Source organism: Amia ocellicauda, chromosome 2 (assembly GCF_036373705.1).
Source record: "Amia ocellicauda isolate fAmiCal2 chromosome 2, fAmiCal2.hap1, whole genome shotgun sequence".
NCBI classification, from domain to species: Eukaryota; Metazoa; Chordata; class Actinopteri; order Amiiformes; family Amiidae; genus Amia; species Amia ocellicauda.
Genome location: NC_089851.1, coordinates 50,850,459 through 50,877,047, shown reverse-complemented (window position 1 = coordinate 50,877,047; position 26,589 = coordinate 50,850,459). Strand labels below are relative to the sequence as shown.

Below are 26,589 nucleotides of genomic sequence, written 5' to 3'. Positions count from 1 at the left end.
GTCAAAGTTGCTCTTCTATCAGCTTGAATCAGTCGGCCCATTCTCCTCTGACCTCTAGCATCAACAAGGCATTTTCGCCCACAGGACTTCCGCATACTGGATGTTTTTCCCTTTTCACACCATTCTTTGTAAACCCTAGAAATGGTTGTGCGTGAAAATCCCAGTAACTGAGCAGATTGTGAAATACTCAGACCGGCCCGTCTGGCACCAACAACCATGCCACGCTCAAAATTGCTTAAATCACCTTTCTTTCCCATTCAGACATTCAGTTTGGAGTTCAGGAGATTGTCTTGACCAGGACCACACCCCTAAATGCATTGAAGCAACTGCCATGTGATTGGTTGGTTAGATAATTGCATTAATGAGAAATTGAACAGGTGTTCCTAATAATCCTTTAGGTGAGTGTGTGTATATATATATATATATATATATATATTATAGGAGAGTATGTTTATCTGAGTTACTGTAACATAGTTACAGCATATCTTTTCCCTCAAAATGTTTATCTTCATTTAACTTATCTTAATTTGAAAAGATGCTGCTGTACTTTCTAATGAGTAAATTATTTACCAACTGTGGAGTATCAGATCCATAGTGCAAGTATGCATATGAATGATCAGGTAACTCTTCTCTGTCTCTGGTTGCAAGGCTATGTTATTGTCACTGTTTCACAACCTCCAGTTGTGCAGAATACACTGTGTTCCCATAGTTATTTGAAAGACAGACTCCCACCAGTTTACTCTGCTTAATCTCTATCAGGTTGATGATCTCCACATCAACACAGAATGGACGGCACCGAAAAAATATGAAGAAAAAAGTGTTGCCAACAAATCGTGAAAAAAAAAGAAAGCACTAAAAAGAAGCTGGTTTCCAAAGTGGACTAATGCACATGGCCAGCTGAGTTTGGATTCCCTGTAATGTTAATTGTGTTCATTGTGATAATGTATTAATCAGATTGTTTCCCTTGTATTTTAGTTTCATTCCCTGAGTGCAATGCTGTGTGTTTGTGATGTTCACACACCTTTACAGGAAGCACCACCAGCTGTACAGCAGCAGGTACCTCGCTCATTTTTCTCAGACCTAGACTTAAAGAATATGAATAAAGTATGAAATAATTCTGCATTTTAAAATGTTTCATTAAAATATGTGGTGACCTTTTCTCCATTACTGTTCACTTACATCAGCTACAGCAGTGCTCAGTTATTTATGATGTGGAGTAATTCCCTACAGGGAACATACTGAAAATATATTTCACTTCTGACCCACTCTCAGGCCTGAATGGCCTCATAACCCATGTTCATTTTTCTATGCTTTTCAATACAACAAAAATAAATACCTAGGCTTAGCCATAGATTCAATGTATAGGCTATTTCTAATAAGGATATGACTAATAGTTGAAAAAGAGGATGTGGTTTGATTCTCCCTATAGGTATGTGTTAGGTGTTTCATATGTTATTTTGGTTAAACTCTGTTGAAAAATATGTTGGCTAAATGCATTTTGTATATATGCCGTTTAAATATGCTGGTTTCGTAGATCCGTTTAGCCTCTGAGGCTGATCTGTCCCCAAAGCAGCTTTTCCTCTGCTCCTTACTCCTTATTTCTGCCACTAAAATCAAGAGTAACATCTATTAAATTTGCCAGCAAGAGGAGCATTTTATACCTCCTACCATAAATGGAACCATGTCAAGGGCAAAACTATCCTGGAGACAGATCTGCCTTGATGGCCAGTCTCAATAGCAGAAATTGGCATGAGCTTCCAAAGCTCAACAGTTACTCATGACTCTCCACTGAATCCAACTCAACTTCACTGATGTCCAAATTCATCAGTCACTTATACTGGAAGCACTATGTTGGACACTGCATGTGTTAGCAAGAACTATGAAGCAGAACATGGGGCATGGTGGACACAACCTGAAGGAGGACTGTGTGGTTGTTTGGTTCTGTGGTGCATCTAAGAATAATACAGAGTTAAATGGGTCAAAATGCATTCTTCCATGGTGTCCTTGTACAGAGTTTAAAGTGTTTTCCTCCTCCTTTTCATATGATATTACACCAGACAAAACAAGAAGAAAACAAATTCGAGACCAGAGTTTTGACTGTCATAGTTTGTGCAAGACAATAGCTAATCCATGGGCCCAAACGTAATCAGCACTATCATACATGCTAAACAAGTTATATTAGTTTTGTATAAGAATTAATATTTGATGATTTTGTAAATTATTCCTTCACAATATATATTTAATTTACATTCATTTTCTTAAATCTGGAACTAATCCATTACCAATCCAGATATATTTAATGTGAATTAGATATTAAGCACATATCCACTGTAATTACATATTATTATTATTATTATTATTATTATTATTATTATTATTATTATTATTATCATTAGTTAATTAATTTAGAAGACACCCTTATGCAGGGGAACTTACACTTTACAGATTATAAAAAACTATTATTTTAGTTCAGAGTGTGTTTTTCTCTGCTAGCAAAATTCAGTTTTGGATTGGGGATTCATATTTATTCTTAGGCAGATCATTACTCTGGGGTGTCCTAGGAAGCCTACTCAACTTCATATGGTACAACTTTATGTTAACATCAACAAATGATCACAGAAACATCATAATGTTGCAACAACATTTTACACTCAATTTACCAGAGTTCCATAAACAGAGTAAACAGACAGTTGCACTCAAAGTCTGATAAGAGTGGAAAGGGGCTCTCCAAGCTTTCTTGGTAGTTGTTTACTTGCCAGAACTAAAAATCATGAAGTGTTGATAATACTGCCCTTGACAGCTTGGTGTACTGTAAATATAAATACCGTAATGCACTGAAATATTAAAAACACAGAATTATTGAAAGGTTTTTAGAATTAGCCTGGGGGGGAATATCTGCTAATGCTCTTGCCATTTATTATGAAACACTAACCGGTAAGGAAAAAATAAAGGACAAAAGCAGGTTTTCCCCTTGTGTCCTACATTTCTAGGCAGTGTGTCAATACAGTGTGACCTTATGGAGAAGTTTGGCAAATAACCTGCCTGGCTGTTTCAGTAATGGACGTCAGTTGTGCACGGAATTGTGAAAGTGAAGCACATTTACAGATTCAAAAGCCATTTCTACTGCATACCTCTGAGCTGTTCGCCATTGATTTGTAAGTTCATCAATGGCATTTGCAGGGATTATTGATAACCCTGAGGGTTCACCACTTAACTTTCTTATTGTTATCAATTTTAAAGTTAAAAAGTAATTGTGTGCGTTTAACCTGTCTTCTACAAGACCTAGTAAAGTGCAGTATTTGCATTGCAGCTTTTTGCCGCTAAAGCACTTAAGCAAATCTCTAATCCCAATATCAGTCTTCCAGGGTTATACCAGTGCCAAAAGTCATCAGTAAGGTCTGTTCACCAGAAATAATAAAACAAATATATATTATTAAGTTTCTCGAGGGCAAGTTTTGCTCCTCTGTTTTCTGAAAGGAAATAGAGTTTTTTAAATGTGCAAATTTAGGTGTATGATACTTAGAACTACAGCAAAACCATTTACAAGTGACCAGGTAAGTGTGCTTGTTTAAGTGTAGTATATCTTCATTTTCCTGCACAGTGCTGTGTGCAATATTAAAATAACACATTTTATATGCAAATAACTAAACAAAACAAAGCTAATCATGTAAACAAAGCCGTAGTATGATAGGCAACACTCCTCTGGCTTCAGAACCTCACCTGATTTGTTGAATTGCATGTCTTTCTACCAAAGCAAAAACATTGCTGTGCCACACTTAAAAATGTTCATGTTTCTTCTCAAGGTGTCTAAGACAACGTGATTAATGAAAGTGTTAAAATCAGAAGTAATATGTCTAATTGGTATTGAACAAAGAGAGCTATTGCAATGAATACCTGATCTGTGAAGAACAAACATAACTTAAAACTTTTTATTTTAATTTTAAAATAAGAACTCTTTCACTAAAATCAGGTGTAATGTACCCCACCCACATTAATCAGACGTAACCAAATTAACTGAATAATGATTTGCTCCTCGAGCACAAAGCTTGCCTGTGAATGCTACATCAATTTCTGATGCAGGTATCTATGTAAGGATATTATAGGATAGTATTTTAAAACTGAGAGAGATAACACATAGAGATTAATAACTTCAACATTTCTGATTATTTAGGTTGGTGATTAACAGATGCTGGAACCTTTCACTTATTATCTATGTGGAGTATTTTTTCTCCGGGCAGCTCTGGGCCTTGATAAGTGGCATTTTGGATATGAAAAGGCAGTATATCAGTATATATACTTTAATTATTGCAAGTACGTCTGGATTCATTCTGCTTTTTAACAGCTCATTATTAGAAGAAGAAGGATCATTCATCTGTGATTTATAGGATATTTAATGAGAACTGATTCACAGATACAGAACGTTTAGTTTAAAGGTCAGGAGGCTGTTTTATAGAGGCCAATTAAAGATTATTGTTTAGGAATTAGGTCTAGTCTCTGGTTATTAATTTAAGTAGGCTACAATTCCAACCCACGCTGGGAATGAACCAGCACATGGAGGATAATTCCTTATTCTACGAGAAGTTGTCTTGGGATCTGAAGCAGCAAGGGAGCAGAGGAATGGACTGGGAGTACAGAGTAACATGCAGACCTTCAGAGGGAAAAGCCAGAGATGCAGATTGTAGGCGGTCTAGAGACAAGTTAGACTCTTAACGCCAACAACCGGAACCACATCTTTCTCCACAGCAGTTTTCCTTCAACATCAGTTAAGTCTTGTGACAGCATCATTTCTGTTCACAGTGCCAATATGTTTTTTTTTCCCTTGAAGGAATACATGGCAGAAATACAAGCAAACATCCTGCTTTCATTAACTTCAGTTTCTGCCTCCCTGGCTTACATGTTGGGTAGAAACACTGATTGGGAGGATCTGGCAGTGCCATTGAGACACATGGCCTGCTGCATTCCCTCCAGTAACTGGAAACCCTGAGTGGACCGAGATCTGTTAAGACTATGACTTCATAGTCTGGAGGAAAAAGCTCCTGAGAGGTGGGGACGCTTCAGGGAATTCACCACAAACACAGCCTTCCTGAATCACAGTGCTGAAGTCAGGTGTTTTGTGGTCAGGTCAGCAGGTGTCTGTGTTTGTCTGTAGCCTGATGCCACAGCTGTAGAAGAGCAACCATCCTACAATGTTTTACATGGTGTGGTGTGAGGGCTATCAGAACTTTACAAACTAAAGATGGGGCTTTAGTTTACAGTCCACTCAATCTAATTATTACTGAAACCCTCTTTTTTGACGTATCCTGCACAGATTATTTCAAACTTTCTGCTCTAGCCCTGCTAGTACTATAGGCTTCCACAATAAATTCCCAACCTTTAATTATTTCCCTCTAAATTAGTCCACAACATTCCAGGGAATCCAAATAAACATTATAAGCCATCAAAGCCTTGCAACTACACCAGAATAAAATGACATTAAAAATCTTAATCATGAATAAAAAAAAGAAACAAAAAACAGCAGATGTCGAGGTAAAAAAAAAAAGACAAAGCCAGAATAATCATAATGCTAAGATTGCCAGTAAACGTCTTCCAAGTGTTAAAACGGTAACCTTGAAAGGATCAGTTTGCATAAAGTGAAAAGTATGCATGTTCCTTTGCATAAACGTGTAAAGGTTGGAAGGCCAGATTGTTGATCTGCCTCAGGCTTTCTAGATCAGTGCCACTTGCTTCACAGGAGGAATTTCTCACCGTGTCATTTGCATCAGTCAACACCGCTTTTTTCAATGGCTTGCAATCAGATACATGGCAGTGTCTCCTGTGAAATGGGGGAGACTGCAATCCACCCTGTGAGGAGGGATCAGGTCACAGTCAAGATTAAACAACAGAGAACCATGGCAGGTGAGTGCATGAGACTGTGAGACTTTCCTCTTTATAGGCGGTGCTGTTGTGCTTAGAGATAACATGCCTGATTCTACTCCCATAACTAACACTATCACCCACCGACAAGATGTATTGTGTCTCACATACAAGGAAGAGGTTCCAGAAACCAGCATCCATAAATTACACAACATTGATATTCATGATATGATATATGACACACGATGGTACGTTGGCTGTGGAACTGTGTGGCATGCAAGCCAAAAGCATGTATGTCATTAAGTTGACAGTTTATGGTTTCAGTAACCCATCTAAGCTTACCACAGTACATTTTCACAGTAATTTTTCAGTTTTCCCCAAGGTTTTATCATTGTTAGCCTATACTTTACCATCATTTATTATACTGCACCTGTCCAATTTTATATTAGCCTATTATAAAAGTATATCTAACTTCTGAAAAACACATGTATGGCAGAGGCTTTCAGTGAATTTGTACTGTCATGTCTTAATTTGTCATGCAAAACCTGTGTATTGTACAGTACAGATTTGCATAAACCCCTCCCTCTAAGATGATGCATGCAAACAAGATTATCCTAAAGAATGAAATCAGTGAATTAATAAAGTTAGCAGTGACATAGGTACTATAATCATCCTCCATTCCAGTCCATTAGGCCTTGGAAAGTATTCTAGTGGTTTCAGCCTAAACAACTGATAACTTTGTATGTGTACAATAGCATAAAATGTACTACTAAAATTGTTGAGTCCTTTAGTTAGCTTTTATATCTAAGACCAGAGTTCATGTCCAGCCAGGAAACAGATGAGATAAAAACTTAACCTGGAGTGCAGACAAAGGAAAGTCCCATTTTTGACATATAAGACACACGACACACTTTAATTTTCTATAAAAATGACCTGTGAGCATTTTAAAACACATACTGATGATGCTGTCCATTGAAAGGTTTGTTTCTAGAACAGTAGCTGTTTTCTGCTATGTTTTTCCACAAATTCACCAGTGGCATTAAATAGACACTGGTTAAAAGCAAATTCTGCCTACAAGGAAAATGTTTACACATTATGAATGCATTAAAATACATTGCTAAATTGTTATCCTGTACTTTCTTTATGAAAACACTCTGGAATTCAGACTGATGTTCTGACAAAATCACATGGGTACCAATAAATGGAAATTACTGATGAAGTGTGGGGAATCATATTAGTGATACACAGGCTTCAGCATATGCTGGTTTAGGCATGCATCCCAATCCATTCCTTCCTCCCTTTAGTAGAACCCCTTTATCCAACTCAACCCGGAACCAGGCTGGCATGGTGCGGCATGTTACCCACTGGTAATTTAGACAACCCTGAACCAGGCCGTGAATCTTCAGCCCTGCTCTTTACCTAGTGCTGGCCTAGAGCCGAGAAGCTGAGGGCCAGGGGGATGAGTTAACTTAAGTTGTCATCACGTAGCATTAGTCTATCCTATTACTACATTTAAATACATTACAAATACTTAATACATTCATAAAATGCATTATAAACCCTTAAACACTACTACTGCTATGTATATACTGGTAAAACTGGTTTAAATACAATTATTTGTTGTGGTCATTTCGAGCGATAGCCCTTCTCAATCTGTATGTTTTTTTAAACTCATTCACTCACGCGTTTTTTATACAGTAAAAGCTGATAGCTTTTTTATTAAAAATTAAACCATGGTAACAAGGATTAATCCAAACATTTAGATGTTGCAACACAGCTTTTAAAATAGGTAAGCTTGTGATGTCACTGACCTCAGCTCGGGTAGTGCAGTGGAAAAACACCGACCCCTCTACGTTCCAGCTTGGTTCAGGAATGGGTCGGATGTGCCGGTGGAAAAAGGGCAAAAGTGTACACACTGAGTGATGTTCTACTGATGTCATGGAGTGTGCACTTGAGTGAGCGAGGGAGTAGGGTATAGGAAGGAGCGGAAAATGCTCAATTGGACACCCTTGAACTATCACTCCCAGTCCATCTTCTCAGTCCTTCTTTTCCCCATGAACATGGCATCATTTGCCGCACACAGCTGATAATAAAACTCTTCCGCACAAGTGTACTCTTTTGCTTTTGTGCACTCTGTTGAATGGTACATAGGAGGGCACATGCAGCTCCCTTCACTCATTCCATAAGGAATTGGGACACCCCTTAAGAAAGCAAGTATACTACTTCTGCTCTGTAAAGAAAGGTAAAAAGGAAGAAATCGAGCGGTTTGGCATGCAGACTAGAAGCCGACTATAAAGCTGTGTGACACTGATTTGCTTCCTCAAACACCTCCCACATCTGAGCTGTATTGTAATAAACTATTATTCCTGGAGTTCTTAATTGGTGTACAAAAAGTAGCCTAGGAAAACAGGAACAGAGACTCTAATAGAAATCAAAGATTTAGAAAGGAAGCAAGTGATCAAAAATTAAATAGAAGGAAATGGCAGCTGACACAAACTTCTCTCTGATGGACTGATAGGTCAGTGTCTGTTGCTGGAGTTGCTGTCAAGGCTCTGGTGAGGGATTTCAAATGCTCACAGGGACTGTAGGATCATCAGCTCGACTATACCAGGAAGATATGCAATCTGAGCCAGCACGTGATTGTCGCCGGGTTAGCAAATCTGCTTCCTGGTGCTGCTCTCAAACTGATTACAACATTCTCTCTTCGTCTGTGATTCTCTGCCTTCTAACACGAAGGAGAGAAAGTAGACACACCCTGCCAGTGCCAGGCAGGCACAAGGTGTTCTATACCATCATGTTAAAAAAGTAGGTAGAGTACAGACATGACGCTAATGCCTCACGGCAGAACTGGAAACGCTGTACTCTAGCAATACATTGAAAATTCTGCACAGTGCATGCATGGTGTGTCATGCACAAAGTAGTATATATTGGAAATATTCGGTGTGCATGTGTTTTAATAATCCTAACATAGCAGTGCCAAAGCAACTCCTCACTGAACAAATTATTGTTCATATGTATCGGTGTATGCAAACAAATTTAAAACAATTGACTATTCTGAATTGCCTAATATATGTAAAATATGTTTATTTTACATATAAAACCCATTATTATCACCTTCTTTTGTTAGATGATAGTTCAGAGTGAGTAGTTAACCAGGCGATCAATTAGGTACCTTAACAGCTCGTCTTTTCAAACTGTAGAAAACTAACAGTTCAGATCAGTTCTCTAAATTGCACATATAAATAATTTGATTAATCCTCATAGGAAAAGAGGTAAAGACCTTTTCTTTTTCATACATACACACTTTATTATTATAATTTTCTGTCACTGGAAAGACATGAAGTTTTATGCAGAAAACCATGCCCCTTTTAGAGGTTAGTCCAGATTTTCAGAGTTAATAATATAAAAACTTAATTACCAGGTCAAGAAACATGAAAAGTAGGAAAGTGGGAAAAACATCTGGTTTAAGATCTTAGAGTAAATCCAGAACAGCACATTATTGCAAAGCCCTCCTTTAGTGCCAGGTACCTCTTCCAGTAGTCGTTTACTGTTCTCTATTTTGCATAATATAGCAATAATTTCGCAGATTGTTTTATGTTCTCTTCTCTTTCCTTCTCTGTTCAAAATTGACAAAAATCTAAAGCTTTTTTCTTCAGTGAAATAAAGAAGCAACAACTAACAAGTTGTTAGATATATACAGGTTTCAGTCAATGTACAGGGGAGATCAAGGAGACTGTTTTCATAGTATTTTCTATAATCACAAGCTCTACTCCTTACTGACAGTAGCCTGCATTGTCGAAGGATAACATCTTGATATAAGGCAATGGAGCAACTGGGTTTATTTGTCATATAACTGCTGTTAAATATTTACTTACCCTGGAATATTTACAGTACTTGGTAGGTAGGTGTGTGTATGTGACTTTGTGCTTCTCGTTTAATTAACTTAAGCTGTGTGTACACATGCACTATAAGTACACCTGTACTATAGACACATATCTTTTACATTTAAGATATTTTTTATGATATACACAAATACATAAAATGTGGTGGAGGGCTGATAGAAATAGCGATATAGTAAATGCTTGCTTCAATGAAATTAACAAAAGGTTGAGTCCAATACTATACTATTCTGACTCATACTACACTGAAAACCACAGTACAAGAACAGATTTTCAGATAGTCATTTCTTTTTCCAGCCTGAATCACCATGGCGTTTCCCCTAGCCTCTTTCCACATCGGATTCATAGCAGTAAGTTCAACCCATTTGTTAATGGAAAAGCTATAAAACTCTTCTTGAACTTTTTTCCTCTCCATATCTTACCCTAGGAGCTATTTTGAGGCCCCAGTAAGATAAACACCAGAGAGAAACCTGACAGAAACTATAGAACGGCATTTTGAGAAGTAGAACAGCTCCGTACAGTGACAAAATTAAAGACTACCCTCAGGATGGTACATTGAGAGGCACAGTGCTGTTATTTGATTGAGAAGCCTAACAAAGATATCTAGACTCCAGCACAGTTTTGTTTGTGTCTGCCACCTTATACACACAGTTTTATAGAAAACTGTCAGACAGAAAAAAATTACTGAGTAATGTGTTTTAATAAAAAAAAAAAAAAAACAGAAATAACCAAAAAGGGCGGCCTTAGCACAATCCTACGGGGTCTGTGTTGTTCTACAGCAGCGATGTAGCATAACAGTACTCCAATGTTGCTACTGAAATGCAGCCAGGCTATTCCTATAAGATAATTCTCACTAGACCAGCACCCTGCAATACAGTATATAAACAGAGCCTAACACAAAACGCACTGATAACAAAGCAGAGCGCTTTTCGGCTCTTCCATCATCATCCATAAGTGCCGTGAGCCAACAGACAACCCAGGGCCGGTACGGTGGAGCCTCCAGGCATCCAATCAGTCTGTATCAGATCACGGCCCTTGATGGGAGTGACACCGTGCAAATGGGTATTCTTCGTACACACAATCAACTCCGAAGCCAGGGCCAGAGGAGACTGTCAGATGAGTACATGTAAGGAAATATTGATGTTTTTGACAGGAATCAGTTATATGTGTTAAGAATAGAATACAAAATTAAGTGCATTTTTATTGTCTATTAAAATTGACTGTACTAACATTGTCCTTCCAGTCAATTGCTTTTGGAGTGCTATATAAAACCTGCCCTTTCCAGACTACTTTAGCATTGACCTATCTGTAAGCCTTTACAACTGTTCTGCAATGTTTTTGTGCTGGTGTATTAACATGAGTGTAAAGAGGAGCTTAACTATATTTTAGACACTGTATTCATCTTTTGCTGGTTTGTTTTGAAGAAATAAAATTACTAAGAAATAGTGACAATCAACTGTTTAAATGTATTTGTATTATTAATTTTATTATAATTAGTGTTGGAATTGTATTATTGTATCTAAACTTGATGGCCCTCTTGTTACAACATACTTAAAGCAGTAACCTGAGCAGATGTCATGTTTCCCTTGAGTGCTCCATTGTATTACATTTTCTTAATGACCGATTCCTCCAAGCAATGAAAGATCCAGAAAAAGCTGTTTCTTTTTAACAACATTAAGTGGAAGGGAAAAGTGGAACAACAAGGTGGTTAGAACCCCAGGCAAATATGGTTTACTTTAATATCTAAAAACAAAATATTCAGACATGCAGTGACAGCTTCTGACTTGCACTGCGTTAAGATAAATGCCTGTACTGGACTACCCTTTTTTTTCTTTCTTTTTTCTCCAACCATGAACTGTCGGGATCTTCTCCTATACACCTTTTTCTTCCTTACACACTGTGCTTGTTGCAGCTGCCAACGTTATTGTTTTAAGCAGCTTTCGGCTACCTTGTTAAAGACAAGTTTCCGCATGAAATTTTGGTTGATTCTGAAATATTTACAATCCAAATACATATATTTTTTTCCAAACACCACTGACTGAGTAAACTGAAATCCTTTGTATAAACTTTGGTCACATTTTCCTGGAATCCACGTACGCAGGCACACTCACGCACAAGCACACACACACATACTTCAGGTTACTGTGCAAACTCACAAAATGTTCCAGGACTACCATGACATAGTTACCATTTATTAGGCTTCAAAACCAGAAGATATCGATAATGTTGAATTACAACACAATTAGGCAGAACAGAGGATCCTAGAAAAATACTAATATTGGACTATCAAAGGTTTGGTTGAATCTTTGCTGAACAAGAACAAGAACCTTTATAGTCCAATATTTCAGTATCTTGGAGTCATCCCTAAAACTGGGAGGTTGAACCAAATAGGTTATAGTTTGGTTATAGGACAGATACGAGCCTGTGTGAAAATAAGTGTTAGGAGTATCCAAACATTCTGACCCAGTCAGGGGTAAGGTGATCAAAGTCAGTATCACTGTTTCGCTGAAAAACTACAAATGGCTCATAGGCACGAACAGCGCTGCTCTTGTCTGGTTACAGGATAGTGCTACCATTGTGATGTCTGCTCATATTTTTCAGCCAACGCAGTGCTGCTAAATCATAGCTGTTTTTCCTGTCCTGCAGGTACTGTTCAGCAATTTATCATGACAGGAAGAGTCTGCTTGCCTGGCAGTTATCATATCCTCACTCCCCTTTCAAGAGCTAATATAGCCATGCCGTGACTCTAAGTAAAAGACAAGTTGCTTGAATCTGTAAAGCCGATTGGCTGGGGGTGGCGGGGGAAATAGCAGGAAATAGCAGGTTTCAAATGAAACATGCAGATATTCCAGCAAAACCCAACAACTACAGGCAGAAGAGAACAATTGAAATGGGCCTTTGGGGACCTCCCCAGACCCAGTGAGTGGGTTTTATAAAGGCACAGTCCTTTTAAACTTGAAGCAAACTTCTGAGATACCAAGACCTCACTTATGGGATCCAACGCAGAGGCGTAGGAAAGGAATTTATGATCAGGGAAGTTGCCTTTGGTAGAAAAAGGATGAGTGGCAATGGTATGAATTTTGGTGGTGTACGAGGCTCTTGTTAAATTAAATTCTAAAAAATCTAGTATGATAGACTTGCAAGTCAAATCTTAAAAAACATTCAGTTTTAAAAGTATTCATTAAAATATTTTAATAGTGTTTAACTGTACCATTTATAACATATAGCCCCAGCACTCAAAACGCCTTAAAGAGCCTCATCTTGCTGTTGAAATGTTACTGCAGAAATAATGGTCACAAAATTAACAACAGACACTGCTTTGATTTATGCTTATCCAACCACCAGTCATTTATAATTGTAAAACTGCCTAGTTGATAAAGATCACATGGGAGCACCTCAATTTGTCCCCAGAAATTCGTCCCGCGACAATTCGTCCCCAACCATTCGCCCTGGCGATAATTGGTCCCGCTTATAATCAGTCCCCACGGCAATTGGTTCCGCTGATAATCGGTCCCCACGGCAATTCGTCCCCATCATACGTTCTCCACATGAGCATTTGTAACTATGAGTGCATTCACTTATTGTAGAGCCATCGAACATACAAACATTACATTTATATATATATATACACTCACCTAAAGGATTATTAGGAACACCATACTAATACTGTGTTTGACCCACTTTCGCCTTCAGAACTGCCTTAATTCTACGTGGCATTGATTCAACAAGGTGCTGAAAGCATTCTTTAGAAATGTTGGCCCATATTGATAGGATAGCATCTTGCAGTTGATGGAGATTTGTGGGATGCACATCCAGGGCACGAAGCTCCCGTTTCACCACATCCCAAAGATGCTCTATTGGGTTGAGATCTGGTGACTGTGGGGGCCAGTTTAGTACAGTGAACTCATTGTTATGTTCAAGAAACCAATTTGAAATGATTCGACCTTTGTGACATGGTGCATTATCCTGCTGGAAGTAGCCATCAGAGGATGGGTACATGGTGGTCATAAAGGGATGGACATGGTCAGAAACAATGCTCAGGTAGGCCGTGGCATTTAAACGATGCCCAATTGGCACTAAGTGTGCCAAGAAAACATCCCCCACACCATTACACCACCACCACCAGCCTGCACAGTGGTAACAAGGCATGATGGATCCATGTTCTCATTCTGTTTACGCCAAATTCTGACTCTACCATCTGAACAGAAATCGAGACTCATCAGACCAGGCAACATTTTTCCAGTCTTCAACTGTCCAATTTAGGTGAGCTTGTGCAAATTGTAGCCTCTTTTTCCTATTTGTAGTGGAGATGAGTGGTACCCAGTGGGGTCTTCTGCTGTTGTAGCCCATCCGCCTCAAGGTTGTACGTGTTGTGGCTTCACAAATGCTTTGCTGCATACCTCGGTTGTAACGAGTGGTTATTTCAGTCAAAGTTGCTCTTCTATCAGCTTGAATCAGTCGGCCCATTCTCCTCTGACCTCTAGCATCAACAAGGCATTTTCGCCCACAGGACTGCTGCATACTGGATGTTTTTCCCTTTTCACACCATTCTTTGTAAACCCTAGAAATGATTGTGCGTGAAAATCCCAGTAACTGAGCAGATTGTGAAATACTCAGACCGGCCCGTCTGGCACCAACAACCATGCCACGCTCAAAATTGCTTAAATCACCTTTCTTTCCCATTCAGACATTCAGTTTGGAGTTCAGGAGATTGTCTTGACCAGGACCACACCCCTAAATGCATTGAAGCAACTGCCATGTGATTGGTTGGTTAGATAATTGCATTAATGAGAAATTGAACAGGTGTTCCTAATAATCCTTTAGGTGAGTGTATATATATATATAAATATATATAGCCTATATACACACACATACATACATACAATTTATTTGATACTAACACCAATACTTCTAATCATAAATAACCAATCTGGACAGTTGGCTAAAGTAGTATACTACTTGTTTCACAGTTAAGCTAAGATGTCTTGTGCCGTAGTGGTTAAAGTAATGTGTTATAAGCCAAGTGTTGCGAGTTCGAATCCAGGCTTTTAGTGTGGTATCATGTAGCAGGTTTATACAATATTTTATGTTAATAGCTTACTCACGTAAATCGGTAAGGCAAAATTTAGTAGGTGATTATTACAAACCTGCTAATACAGGAAACCTGCTACATGATACCACACTAAAAGTATCGAGGAGGCTGGATACTGGAAGATGTATTTTTTATTTTATTGTTTTAGGTAGGCTAAGCATTTGTATTCAATTCAGTTTAAATTTGGATTATTATTATTATTATTATTATTATTATTATTATTATTATTATTATTATTATTATTATTATTATTATTGATATTTGTTATGTTTGTTATTGTTGTAATATAATCCTAATTTAAGATGAGGCATAAAAGCCTTAATAATTGCCTTGTACATATAATTGTTCGTTCTATTCAGATACTGTTCAAATAAAAAAAATAAAAAACACATTTTGAAGTTATAACTTTTAATATGTGAGTGAAATACATTTAAACATTTAGGGTTCATATCTAATTAAATAAAAAAATAAAAAATAATAATAAAAAAAATAAACCTACCTGAAAACCTAACACAAAAAATAGCAGCCCCTCGCCTGGATTCGAACTCGCAACACTTGGCTTATAGCATATTACTTTAAACACTACACCACAAGACATCTCAGCTTAACTGTGAAACAAGTAGTATACTACTTTAGCCAACTGTCCAGATTGGTTATTTATGAAATGGGAGATATAATGGCAATATAGGCTATATAAAATACTTGATCATATGACCTGATCATACACACACACACACGTGTGTATATATATATATATATATATATATACACATATACACACACTCACCTAAAGGATTATTAGGAACACCTGTTCAATTTCTCATTAATGCAATTATCTAACCAACCAATCACATGGCAGTTGCTTCAATGCATTTAGGGGTGTGGTCCTGGTCAAGACAATCTCCTGAACTCCAAACTGAATGTCTGAATGGGAAAGAAAGGTGATTTAAGCAATTTTGAGCGTGGCATGGTTGTTGGTGCCAGACGGGCCGGTCTGAGTATTTCACAATCTGCTCAGTTACTGGGATTTTCACGCACAACCATTTCTAGGGTTTACAAAGAATGGTGTGAAAAGGGAAAAACATCCAGTATGCGGCAGTCCTGTGGGCGAAAATGCCTTGTTGATGCTAGAGGTCAGAGGAGAATGGGCCGACTGATTCAAGCTGTTAGAAAGCAACTTTGACTGAAATAACCACTCGTTACAACCAAGGTATGCAGCAAAGCATTTGTGAAGCCACAACACGTACAACCTTGAGGCGGATGGGCTACAACAGCAGAAGACCCCACCGGGTACCACTCATCTCCACTACAAATAGGAAAAAGAGGCTACAATTTGCACAAGCTCACCAAAATTGGACAGTTGAAGACTGGAAAAATGTTGCCTGGTCTGATGAGTCTCGATTTCTGTTGAGACATTCAGATGGTAGAGTCAGAATTTGGCGTAAACAGAATGAGAACATGGATCCATCATGCCTTGTTACCACTGTGCAGGCTGGTGGTGGTGGTGTAATGGTGTGGGGGATGTTTTCTTGGCACACTTTAGGCCCCTTAGTGCCAATTGGGCATCGTTTAAATGCCACGGCCTACCTGAGCATTGTTTCTGACCATGTCCATCCCTTTATGACCACCATGTACCCATCCTCTGATGGCTACTTCAGCAGGATAATGCACCATGTCACAAAGGTCGAATCATTTCAAATTGGTTTCTTGAACATGACAATGAGTTCACTGTACTAAACTGGCCCCCACAGTCACCAGATCTCAACCCAATAGAGCATCTTTGGGATGTGGTGGAACGGAAGCTTCGTGCCCTGGATGTGCATCCCACAAATCTCCATCAACTGCAAGATGCTATCCTATCAATATGGGCCAACATTTCTAAAGAATGCTTTCAGCACCTTGTTGAATCAATGCCACGTAGAATTAAGGCAGTTCTGAAGGCGAAAGGGGGTCAAACACAGTATTAGTATGGTGTTCCTAATAATCCTTTAGGTGAGTGTGTGTGTATAATATATATATATATATATATATATACACACACACACACACGTGTGTGTGTGTGTGTGTGTGTGTGTGTGTGTATGTATGTGTGTGTATATAGGCTATATATATATATATGTTTGTATGTTCGATGGCTCTACAATAAGTGAATGCACTCATGGTTACAAATGCTCATGTGGAGAACGTATGATGGGGACGAATTGCCGTGGGGACCGATTATCAGCGGGACCAATTGCCGTGGGGACTGAATATCAGCAGGACCAATTATCGTGGGGACCGATTATCAGCGGGACCAATTATCGCCGGGGCGAATGGCCGGGGACGAATTGACGCGGGACGAATTGCCGGGGACGAATTGTCATGGACCCAGATTACATTGACCAAGAGTCATATAGTATACAAATGCATCACCCTTTTTCAGACAAGGTCATATGATCAAGTATTTTATATAGCCTATATTGCCATTATATCTCCCATTTCAATGTTTACATTACAAAGACTGTCTGGAGCTGAACAGGTTCACAGGCCTCACAAAGCACCTTCAGTGCCTGCAGCTCAGTATTCAGTAAGATCAGAGACAGCTTCCCCAGTCAGGGGGATCCTGACATATTAAGTGATTGATTAGAAACTAACGTTGTGTTTCTGAAAGGAGCATCCACCTAACCAATATGGTTCTGCATGTCTTGGCATAGACCAAAAGCCAAGCATAAACTGTCACAGTGTCAGGTACCTGTTAACACCCAATTTAATGGTGGGTGTCTGCTTTCTGAAGCATTAAATCAATACATTATTAATGAGGTGGCTGAAACTGCAATGCTCCTGCATGGATTGAATCTCCTGAGCCCCAGCCCATCTCCGTTTCGTGTGTTTTGAGGCTTTAAGCATTATTTAAATTGATCAAGTGGAAAGATATGGGTAAAAATAAGGATGAGATTAGAATTGGGCATTCCCAAGAGATTCAGCTACTGTCGAATTACTTCAGAAAATAAAGACCTGTCACAACGTATTGTATTTGGCATTTCTGTAAACCTTACATTTAGCTTTCAAGAGCCAATCAAAAATAATGAAAGAGCACACCATTGTATACCTCAAGTCTGGTGGTGGGTTCAAATGCTACCCTTTCACATGAATCCAGAACAGGAACACGAATGTGATCTTATATCTGTGGGGATGGAATAATTGCTGTAATTTAAGTCCAAAATTATTTTTCAAGATGGAGTGGAGAAAATATATATAGCTTTGTTCAGGGAGTGATTCCTTTTCCATTCAAGACTATAACTTTGCCAAAACTTTCACTTAATGCATTTTACAAAGATTTTTTTTTCAAATCCCCATGGATTACGTAAATGGATGGCCTTTTGTTCTCTTTGCCATAAAAAAGGAAAGCCGAGAAGACTTTAAGTTCTGCAGGCCTTGCTTCACTGCCTCAGAGGAAACAAGAAAATTGCCCCTGGTTTTGTATCACTGTGATTTATTTTTTTAAATGTTTTTTTACATTATTATTTTACCTCAGTGTAAATGTAATAGGATTACTGACCTCAAAGCTGATTAAAGGCATTTTAAACGTGAACTCGTCTTCAAGATTCAGTGGAGTTATTACAAAAGGGAATGTAGGCTCATTTACTTGAGGACAGTGTTTCTCCAACAGGATAATTAGATGCTGTCAGAGTCAGCTTCATTGAGGAGTGGTTGGGAAATCATTTATAGAAAGCATAACATTTTTCATATCAGGATTCAAATGTGAAAATCACAGTTTTCTGCTTTGATTGTCCTCAAGAGTACCACTCTGGTATTCCACTCCATTCATCAAAAGACAACACGAGTGACTGAAATTAATATTTTTTGGGTTCACTGAGAACATACAATACTTTTAATCAAGGCTCCTGCATACAAAGTTGACTTAAAATCTGTCAGGATACAGCAGGAAAGTCTGTATGACAGCCTTACAAAAAAACATGCATGTACTTTCCTGTCAGCAATGAAAATGTTGGCTGCACTATATAAACAGAGGCGCCCAAAAACCATCATGTGAATTGTATACAAATTAGACACCTCAAAAGTACCATGCCTGGAAAGTGTGACCTTTATCTGCATTGTTTTGATGAGATTTATGCAAGTATCTCAAGCTTGTAATAAGAGTAATTGCTATAAACACTTCTGCAGGGCTTTGAAAATGGATGGTTTGTATTACAGTCACTCTGAGAAGCTGACATGTTGCTGGGATTGCACTGGAACAGAAACAAAACTCATGAGAGGATCTCCTAGCAAATGACCTGCTTCCTAACGCTGTGAAGAACAGCCCAGTATATTCGCCACAGATTCAACACAGACAGGAATTTAACTCTGCACTTCACAACCTAATTTACATTTTAATTAAAAAATAGCTACCTCATTATGCATGATCAATTGCATCTTAAAAGGGCACAAAAATACCTGCCTGTACAGCCCAACCCTGAAGAGACATGCCCTGGGGGCCAACAGGTTCAGTCCAGGGAGAGAACAGCCTGTTGTCTTTAGGCTCTCCAGTGTACAGAACGCATGGTCCAAACATCACACGCACAGCATGTTGGAAAAGGCATTGATCACACTGCAATTAAAACACAATTAACAACAACACACGGTAATTAAACAACTGGGGGGAGGACATGGTTGCTTGCACATCCAAACTGCTGCTGTTCTTGTGCAGGCAGTCCCCAGACTGAAACAGGCCCTGAGCAGTGAGCTAATCACACCAGTAGGTTATCGCTTCTCTGACGATTTTAGCCTGGTACAAGCTTGTGCTGATTGTCTTTCCACAGCCTCCAATGAAACGAGTTACCACCCAGCTCCTAATGGATCAGACAATGTGCGCATTAAACGTACAGCAACTTATAAAATAACTGAGAGCTTTAACATGTCCCCCCCTCCATGCCTTCTGTGCCTCCTAGGATCCTACACTGATTAGCAGATACGCTTTGCACTTCATTCCAACACAAAAAAACATCAGCCTAGCCTGACCGACATGATTCCTATGAAAAGTTGTTGAAAAAGATCAATGTTTACCAATTAGTTTCACAAATTGCGTCATTGCAGTGATGCAGACGTTCTAACTCTCTAGAATTTCTGGAATTTGTATGATTTGTAAAAGGGATTATGTGTCTATGTGCCAATTGATCACAGCTGACAGGTTGAAATATTTCCAGCTCCAAGCTTTGCTTTTTCCTGGACGGTTGTATAGGATGGTTAATTGAAATTGAAATGTGCTGCCTTTTTCCCCAGGTATATACTAGTGCTAAAACCAACAGATTTTGTTTTATTTTTTTACCTTTGGATGCGTTTACCATTTCTGGAGTATTTAAGAAATATGTCTCTGTTTCACAAACACAGCTGACTTGTTATTGCTAGAGCAATGCTGATGGAGAGCTGAGCCCCAGACCTCCGTTTTTTACCTCTCACACAGTCATGGGGGCCCTAATTAGGGGGATACAGATTCCTTGCCTGTTTTATTGAACTATGATCCACTCATCACTGGAAAGAGGCTAAACCTTAAACCCGTATTATTCTATTGAATGTCAGGAATATGTTGAAAAGAGGTCATGTGGCTTTGTCTCTTTTTGGTCAAAGTACTGAATATGAGCTTTCCAAACTGATTATAAATCAAGTACAATTTACTGTACTTAACCTTGGTTGATACTTTCTCTCCATCAGTGGAGATGCAAGATATCTATGGACACTCATATTATAAACTAATACACATCTTTTTAGCCATTTGAAATAATTAATTTAATAATTTGTTTACCATTACAAAGTCTGGTCTAATCTACAAGTGCGCAGTTCAGAATATTTAAGAAATCACACTGAAACCAGCACTGGGTGCTACAACAGTTCAATCATAAATATTATAGCATGTGATTATCGTAGATTTCCAAATTTCTATTTTCCCCTGGAGCTTACATCTCTGCAGAGTACATCTGGTGTATGGTTAGAAGAATTGGCCCTGCCTTTTTAACAGCTGTTGTGAGCAGCAATGAAAACTGAAGACATGCATTACAAAACCTGATATGTTTCCTCACTTATGTAAATGTTTAGTACTTTTATTCAGTATTTCAAAGCAGCTAGTATGGTAAGTTTAAAAAGCATTATGTACATATTTACCTTTAGTTTCCAGTGCTATGGGGTAATATAAACAGACAGATATCCTTCAACTATTTTGTTCCTATCTCACTACCGAGCCTATTTGCTTAGACAGAGTGTCTTCTAACATAAATAAATGAAAGATGAGCCCATCACATTGCAATGTCTTATCTATTAGGTTTAATTTGATTTGCCATTGATTTCACTTAATTGTTTGTGCAGCATGGTTTCTTAAGTGGCAAAAAGTGGTATTTACAGTATTTAACGTAAATGCCATGTAAAAGTATGCTCTTAAACTATTACTGTAAACATTTTATATTGAATACATCACTCCCCTGTTAACTACACTCCTTTTGTTGACAGTGTAATTCCCTACAGGAAGTTACAATACTTATGACTCCCTTAATCCAGACATCTAGGGATTGAATCCGCCATAAAAACATGAGCCACATAGAAACTGAAATTGTGGGATTAGATTAATTATTGAATTGAATAGGAAAAAAAAAATGGAAAAGGAAGCAAATTATGGACACTGGGGCTGATTTCAAGTCTGGACTGTCGTTCTCCAATAGGCACTCCTACGCAAGTCATGATGGTCAGCATTAAAGCTTTTTCATTTAGTTTTTTCCATGTTTTGTGTTCAGTTTAAAGGCAGCAATAGGGATTATCAAAACAAAAAGCTTGCAGAGTTGTAAGTAGTAACAGGCTGTACCCACCATTTCAGAGAACAACACCTTTTGTGAAAACTTGACAGCATATCATATAACACAGTCTGTAGAGCCCTGGCTACATCTCCAATTGCCTTTAGCATTATTAATTCACAAGGCTCATAACTTCCACTGCAGCCAAATTGCCATGATTAACAGTCACTTATTTCCTTTTGACATAAAATCCCACAGCCCAGTTCTGCCCACAAGAAGGTTACCACATTGTACCATATAGCCTAGGCAATACACAGTGGTTAATCCCAATAAAGAATCAATTAGGGCCTACACCAAGCGAACCCTTTGACCCACACACTGATGGCAAATTACAGTTCCAAAGCTTGAGGGTTGCTTTGTAGGAGACAGAGCTTTCTTCAGCCTATATTTTTCATTTGCAATTGGCAGGTGGGTTGAAGTCTTTGGGGAAACAAACTCCGCCAGCAATTGGCGAATGTGGGGCATCAGGAATGGATTCTTTAAGATCTTAAATATACCAATTCCAGTCAAAGTCAGTCAGCAGAGAATATTATCTCAGGTGACAGTTTAATCAATCCTTGAGCTATCTGAGAGGAATACTATTTCTCACCTTCAGACCACTATGGAAGTTGAAGTTAGCTGTCTGACACCTCTGCTTGCTTACAGTTCAGTAGCCTAGACAATCCCTATAGAAGTAGGTGGAAGAAGTAGTGATAGAAGGTATGGAGTTATTTTGGACTTAACCCACTTGGCTGAAAGATCAACAGTCTGGTCATGAGGACGAGGCCATCGGAAGCCCCCCACGTATTGGATGGAGACAAGGAGCTGCTGCAAAGGCAGAAACTGGGGAGTTGCAGCGATGTTGTTCTGAGTTTAAACATGAGGGAATGTGGTTGTGGCACTATGGGAGCTACTGATGCAGGGGAAAGGAACTTTTTTGCGTGGTATCTATGTCATAGAGTATCTCATTGGTTGAGCATGGAGCAGAGTGAAGCGGAATTGGGGGCTGCCTTCTTCCTGAACTTCAGTTTTAAACTCGTTAGTGAACTATACACTCCCCTTGGCAGAAGTTAGAATTTTAACTGAGCTGCTCTATAATGATGCAATAATAGTATATTGTTATGGTGTGGCTACAGGCTTTCAACTTAAACAGAAAGGTATACATAGTAAGCCTTTACAACGCTGTAGTTAAAAAATAACTTCCACAAAAGATATCACCAGTGTTTTGCACCTAACACTCATCTGTGCAAAGAGGGTCTTTTGCAAGGCTTGCTCCTGAACTGTGAATTTTACTACCATGTAGTTGAGGACAATAGACCTGCGCTGGGGTTGAATCTGTTGGTCAGAGCGATGTAAAAAGGAAACTGATAACACAGAGGGGTTGATTAGTTTGTCCACTGCACTAGGGCTCTTCAGCTATATAAGTCAATTTGCTTGTTTTCTTGCTGGGTGTCGGCTATGGTTTCACTGAGTGTTTGACAGAGCTATTTGAATAATTGCCTTATATTTACACTTCTTCAAAGCTATTGTTTACTGTATTGACTTGGCAGGGCTTTGTGGGGCTTGATAGAAATTGATGTCTTAAACCAAACACTTGTATTCCTTTTTGCTACTTAATAAATCTCAAGTTCTGCCCAGGCCTGTAACGTAGTTTCAACAGACAGGCTTAGAAAAATGAACTAGATTTGTTTTCATGGATTACTGATAACACTAATAAAATAATTGTATTGTATGTTTTTATTGAAGGGGAATGACGTTCTGCTTTTAAGGGATGGATCTTTCCTAGAATTGATGTATCTGAATTAAGGAAGAATCCCTAAAAGAGGATGTATTATTTTTCCAGAATACATTGTGTGTGTGTGAGTTCAAACCTTGTTCATACAGTGACCTGTTAGGGACCTGACAGCGACCTGACAGAGTATAGGCTAAACCTTGTTTATACAGTGACCAGGTAAAGAGAGTGACTGTCGCAAGCAACAACCCACCTCGCTAACCAGAGAAATGGGTGTATGAAACTACAAGAAAAATAAAGGAGACGTATAAAAGCTTTCATTTTCTGATGGCAGTTTTCCAGGCTTTAAGAGAAACTCACAGGTCTGCCAAGTAACCAGACAGACAGAAGGTCCAGCTGACAACTTACTTTACACTACTTTACACTACTGCCTGGGGGAACAAGGCTCTTTTCTGAGGGAAATAGTCTTGTGACTGCTATCTGTCCAGGCTGGCAACTACAGCAGGGTGCAACAGCCATTAGACACACATATAGCACACTGTCACCGGTGAAGAACAGGAACAACCTGGAAGACCACTAACAATCTAGGTTTTAATTTTAGTTAAAAAATATGGTCTTACAAATATGCATTGCCCAATGTGCAAATCACAGCATAACTCTAATTGGTTACAATGTCCGTTGTCAAATAAAATCTCACTGCATGAAAACAGGCAAGCAAATAAATAAATACATGAGAAAGTGAAACAGAAAGCCTTTCTATTAAACAAAAAAATAATAATGTTCCATTTACCACACTATGTTTTCTGACTTACAAAGGTCATATTAAATTATTCATTCTGCCATTTGATAGTTTATAATTAGTTATGCCATTATTTTACTTTCAGAAGTGTGGCATAAATAATTGAAAAAGTACAACTAACTTGAATTGTACTGCATTATTAGCCAACTGTGCAATTTTCATAAGTGAAAAATAAATTGTTTTGGTAAATTATAATTCAAATACAATTTTATGTTGAAGCTCTAATAGTAAAACGAAAAATAATGTTAAACTAAAATTAAATGTTGTACAGTAGAGACTTATCCCTTTCCAAAATGATGTTTCACATCAGCTGAGCTCAAACAGGATATATATTGTTACACACACATTTCAGTTTAAGAGGAGGGGTGGCAAAAATAAACTGGGGAAACTAGCATTACAAAATATGAATATAAGAAATTACTAATATTATATATAGGCCTACCACATGGATAACACATCCATTCTTTATGCACTTTATCTGAGTTCTAGTGTTATTCACATGTATAACAAAGTTAAGGGATAGGGTTTCATACTAGGTTTAGGGTTAGGGCTTAGACATGTGATAGACTCAGTAGAAGTGCATGGGACATTCATGTTATTCCTGTGGGATTCAGAAATTTATTCATAAATAATTGGTGCCTATTACTGTAAAGTGTTACAGTTACCATATATATATATATATATATATATATATATATATATATATATAGAGAGAGAGAGAGAGAGAGAGAGAGTTTTGATTTATTTTTCAGAGTGCGGTCTACATGTTCAACTTAATAGCCAATGCACCTCACAAGCTCCAACTTGTATCAGAACGGAACTGATCCGGTTTTCTTTCAAAGCGCTTAGATTCACAGGCAGCTTGTAAAGGTGAACTACAGAGGAACATTTCCACTCGATGTTTACTTACATGAACAAACTGAGAAATCAACATTCATTGTAGATACAGTTCATTGTAACGGGACCATTTAACAAGGCAAGCTGAGTATAATACCTTCTTTCATTATTTGTTTTTATTTTTTTAATGAAAAGCATGATTTTCCCTTTTCTTTAAATTCAACATCTGCCACTCAGCTCTAATTTGATTCCGGTGGATGTATAATGGATCCTTGCATTACAGATTGCCATCCCCTCGCAGCGGATTTGCAGTTTTTCATTAACACATTTAGTTTAAATTGATCAATTGGTAACAGTGTTTTCTTTACCACAGACACCTATCTGTGCAACGCAATCAATAGGTATGCAAATACTTGAAGTAAACAGGAAAAAGTTTGATCAACTATTCCTCCCCTCCTTAAACAGAATGCCAGCGCTGTGGACTGGTGATATGTATGCATGTATGCATGTATGCATGTATGCATGTATAAGCTAAGCTGTTCACAGAATCCGTGAAATTGCCAATTCCGTCTCCTATCCCAACGATCACCCGCATCTGTCACTTCAAGACCACTGCGCTAAGATCAGCGCACGTTTTCGAAAGATCCCGATAGCATTTCCCCTCCTGTAGGGAATGGGACTGGAAAGTACATTTGAAGGTACGAAGTAGTATCCACACTGTTGTCCTAGTATTGCACTAACCAGGAAGCATGCTATGTACTTTTCCCACGCTGCCAGCGCGGTTGCCCCAGTGCGAGCTGTAACACTGCTGGAGCGAAACGCAGACCCGCCGCGCAGTCTCAGTCCGGCCCTCACAGCGGTTCTGTTGGGTTCTGCTCTTACCTTTCTTGTCCTGGGGCAAAACGCAGCACCCGGGCGCCAGCAGAGCAGCCAGGACGATCCCCAGCCCCAGTCGCATGGCTACGCTTTCCCTGGAACTCTTCATTTTTTCTCTTTTCTGCTGGAAATAGTTTTATTCCATACTGGTACTGCCAAAGCGTCGGTGGTGAATCGGATCCCTTTCTTCCCTCTTGCTGTCAGATGGAAAGAACAGGAAATGTGGGACGGCGGCTCTGGTGTTACTTGGACTTAGCAGTGAAACTTTGACAGCTCCTCCTTCCCTCTCCAGGACTGTCGGCAGGAGTAAGGACTTCACTGGAATCCCCGCAGCCAGAGCCGGGCGTGACGTCAGCGCTGGGGGAGGCCGGCGGTGCGCTGCGGAATCTCATTAACAGGTACGGGAGGCCGGCGGCCTGGAAGGCGTGAAAGCCGGTTCCCACTCCGGCCATGATTCACAGCGTGTGCTCATGCAGTACACCAAGAAGCCAGGTACAGATTGTGACATTTCAATCGAGATACACTTCCAAGTGTTAGAAATGTGGAGTATCCTGTGTTATTCATACTTCGAGCACCCGTCTTGATCACTTTCTCTCTTATTTATTGTTACTATTTTCTTTTTTTATTTTAGCAACCTTAACACATTGTAAAGAAATAAAGAGGTCTGATAATAACCTTCAGTGTAATAAAGAATACATTTTGGTATG

At 38.8% G+C, this 26,589-nt stretch overlaps 1 protein-coding gene across 1 annotated transcript in view; it reads right to left on the bottom strand.

Moving 5' to 3' along the window:
- Positions 1-26,173, bottom strand: part of LOC136711466 (epidermal growth factor receptor) — an 87,051-nt gene extending 60,878 nt beyond the window's left edge. Inside the window, exon 1 of the mRNA XM_066687763.1 lies at positions 25,889-26,173. Within this exon, the coding sequence (XP_066543860.1) occupies positions 25,889-25,991 (103 nt within the window). The 5' untranslated portion in view covers positions 25,992-26,173. The remainder of the gene's footprint in view (positions 1-25,888) is intronic.
- Positions 26,174-26,589: the final 416 nt, after the last annotated feature.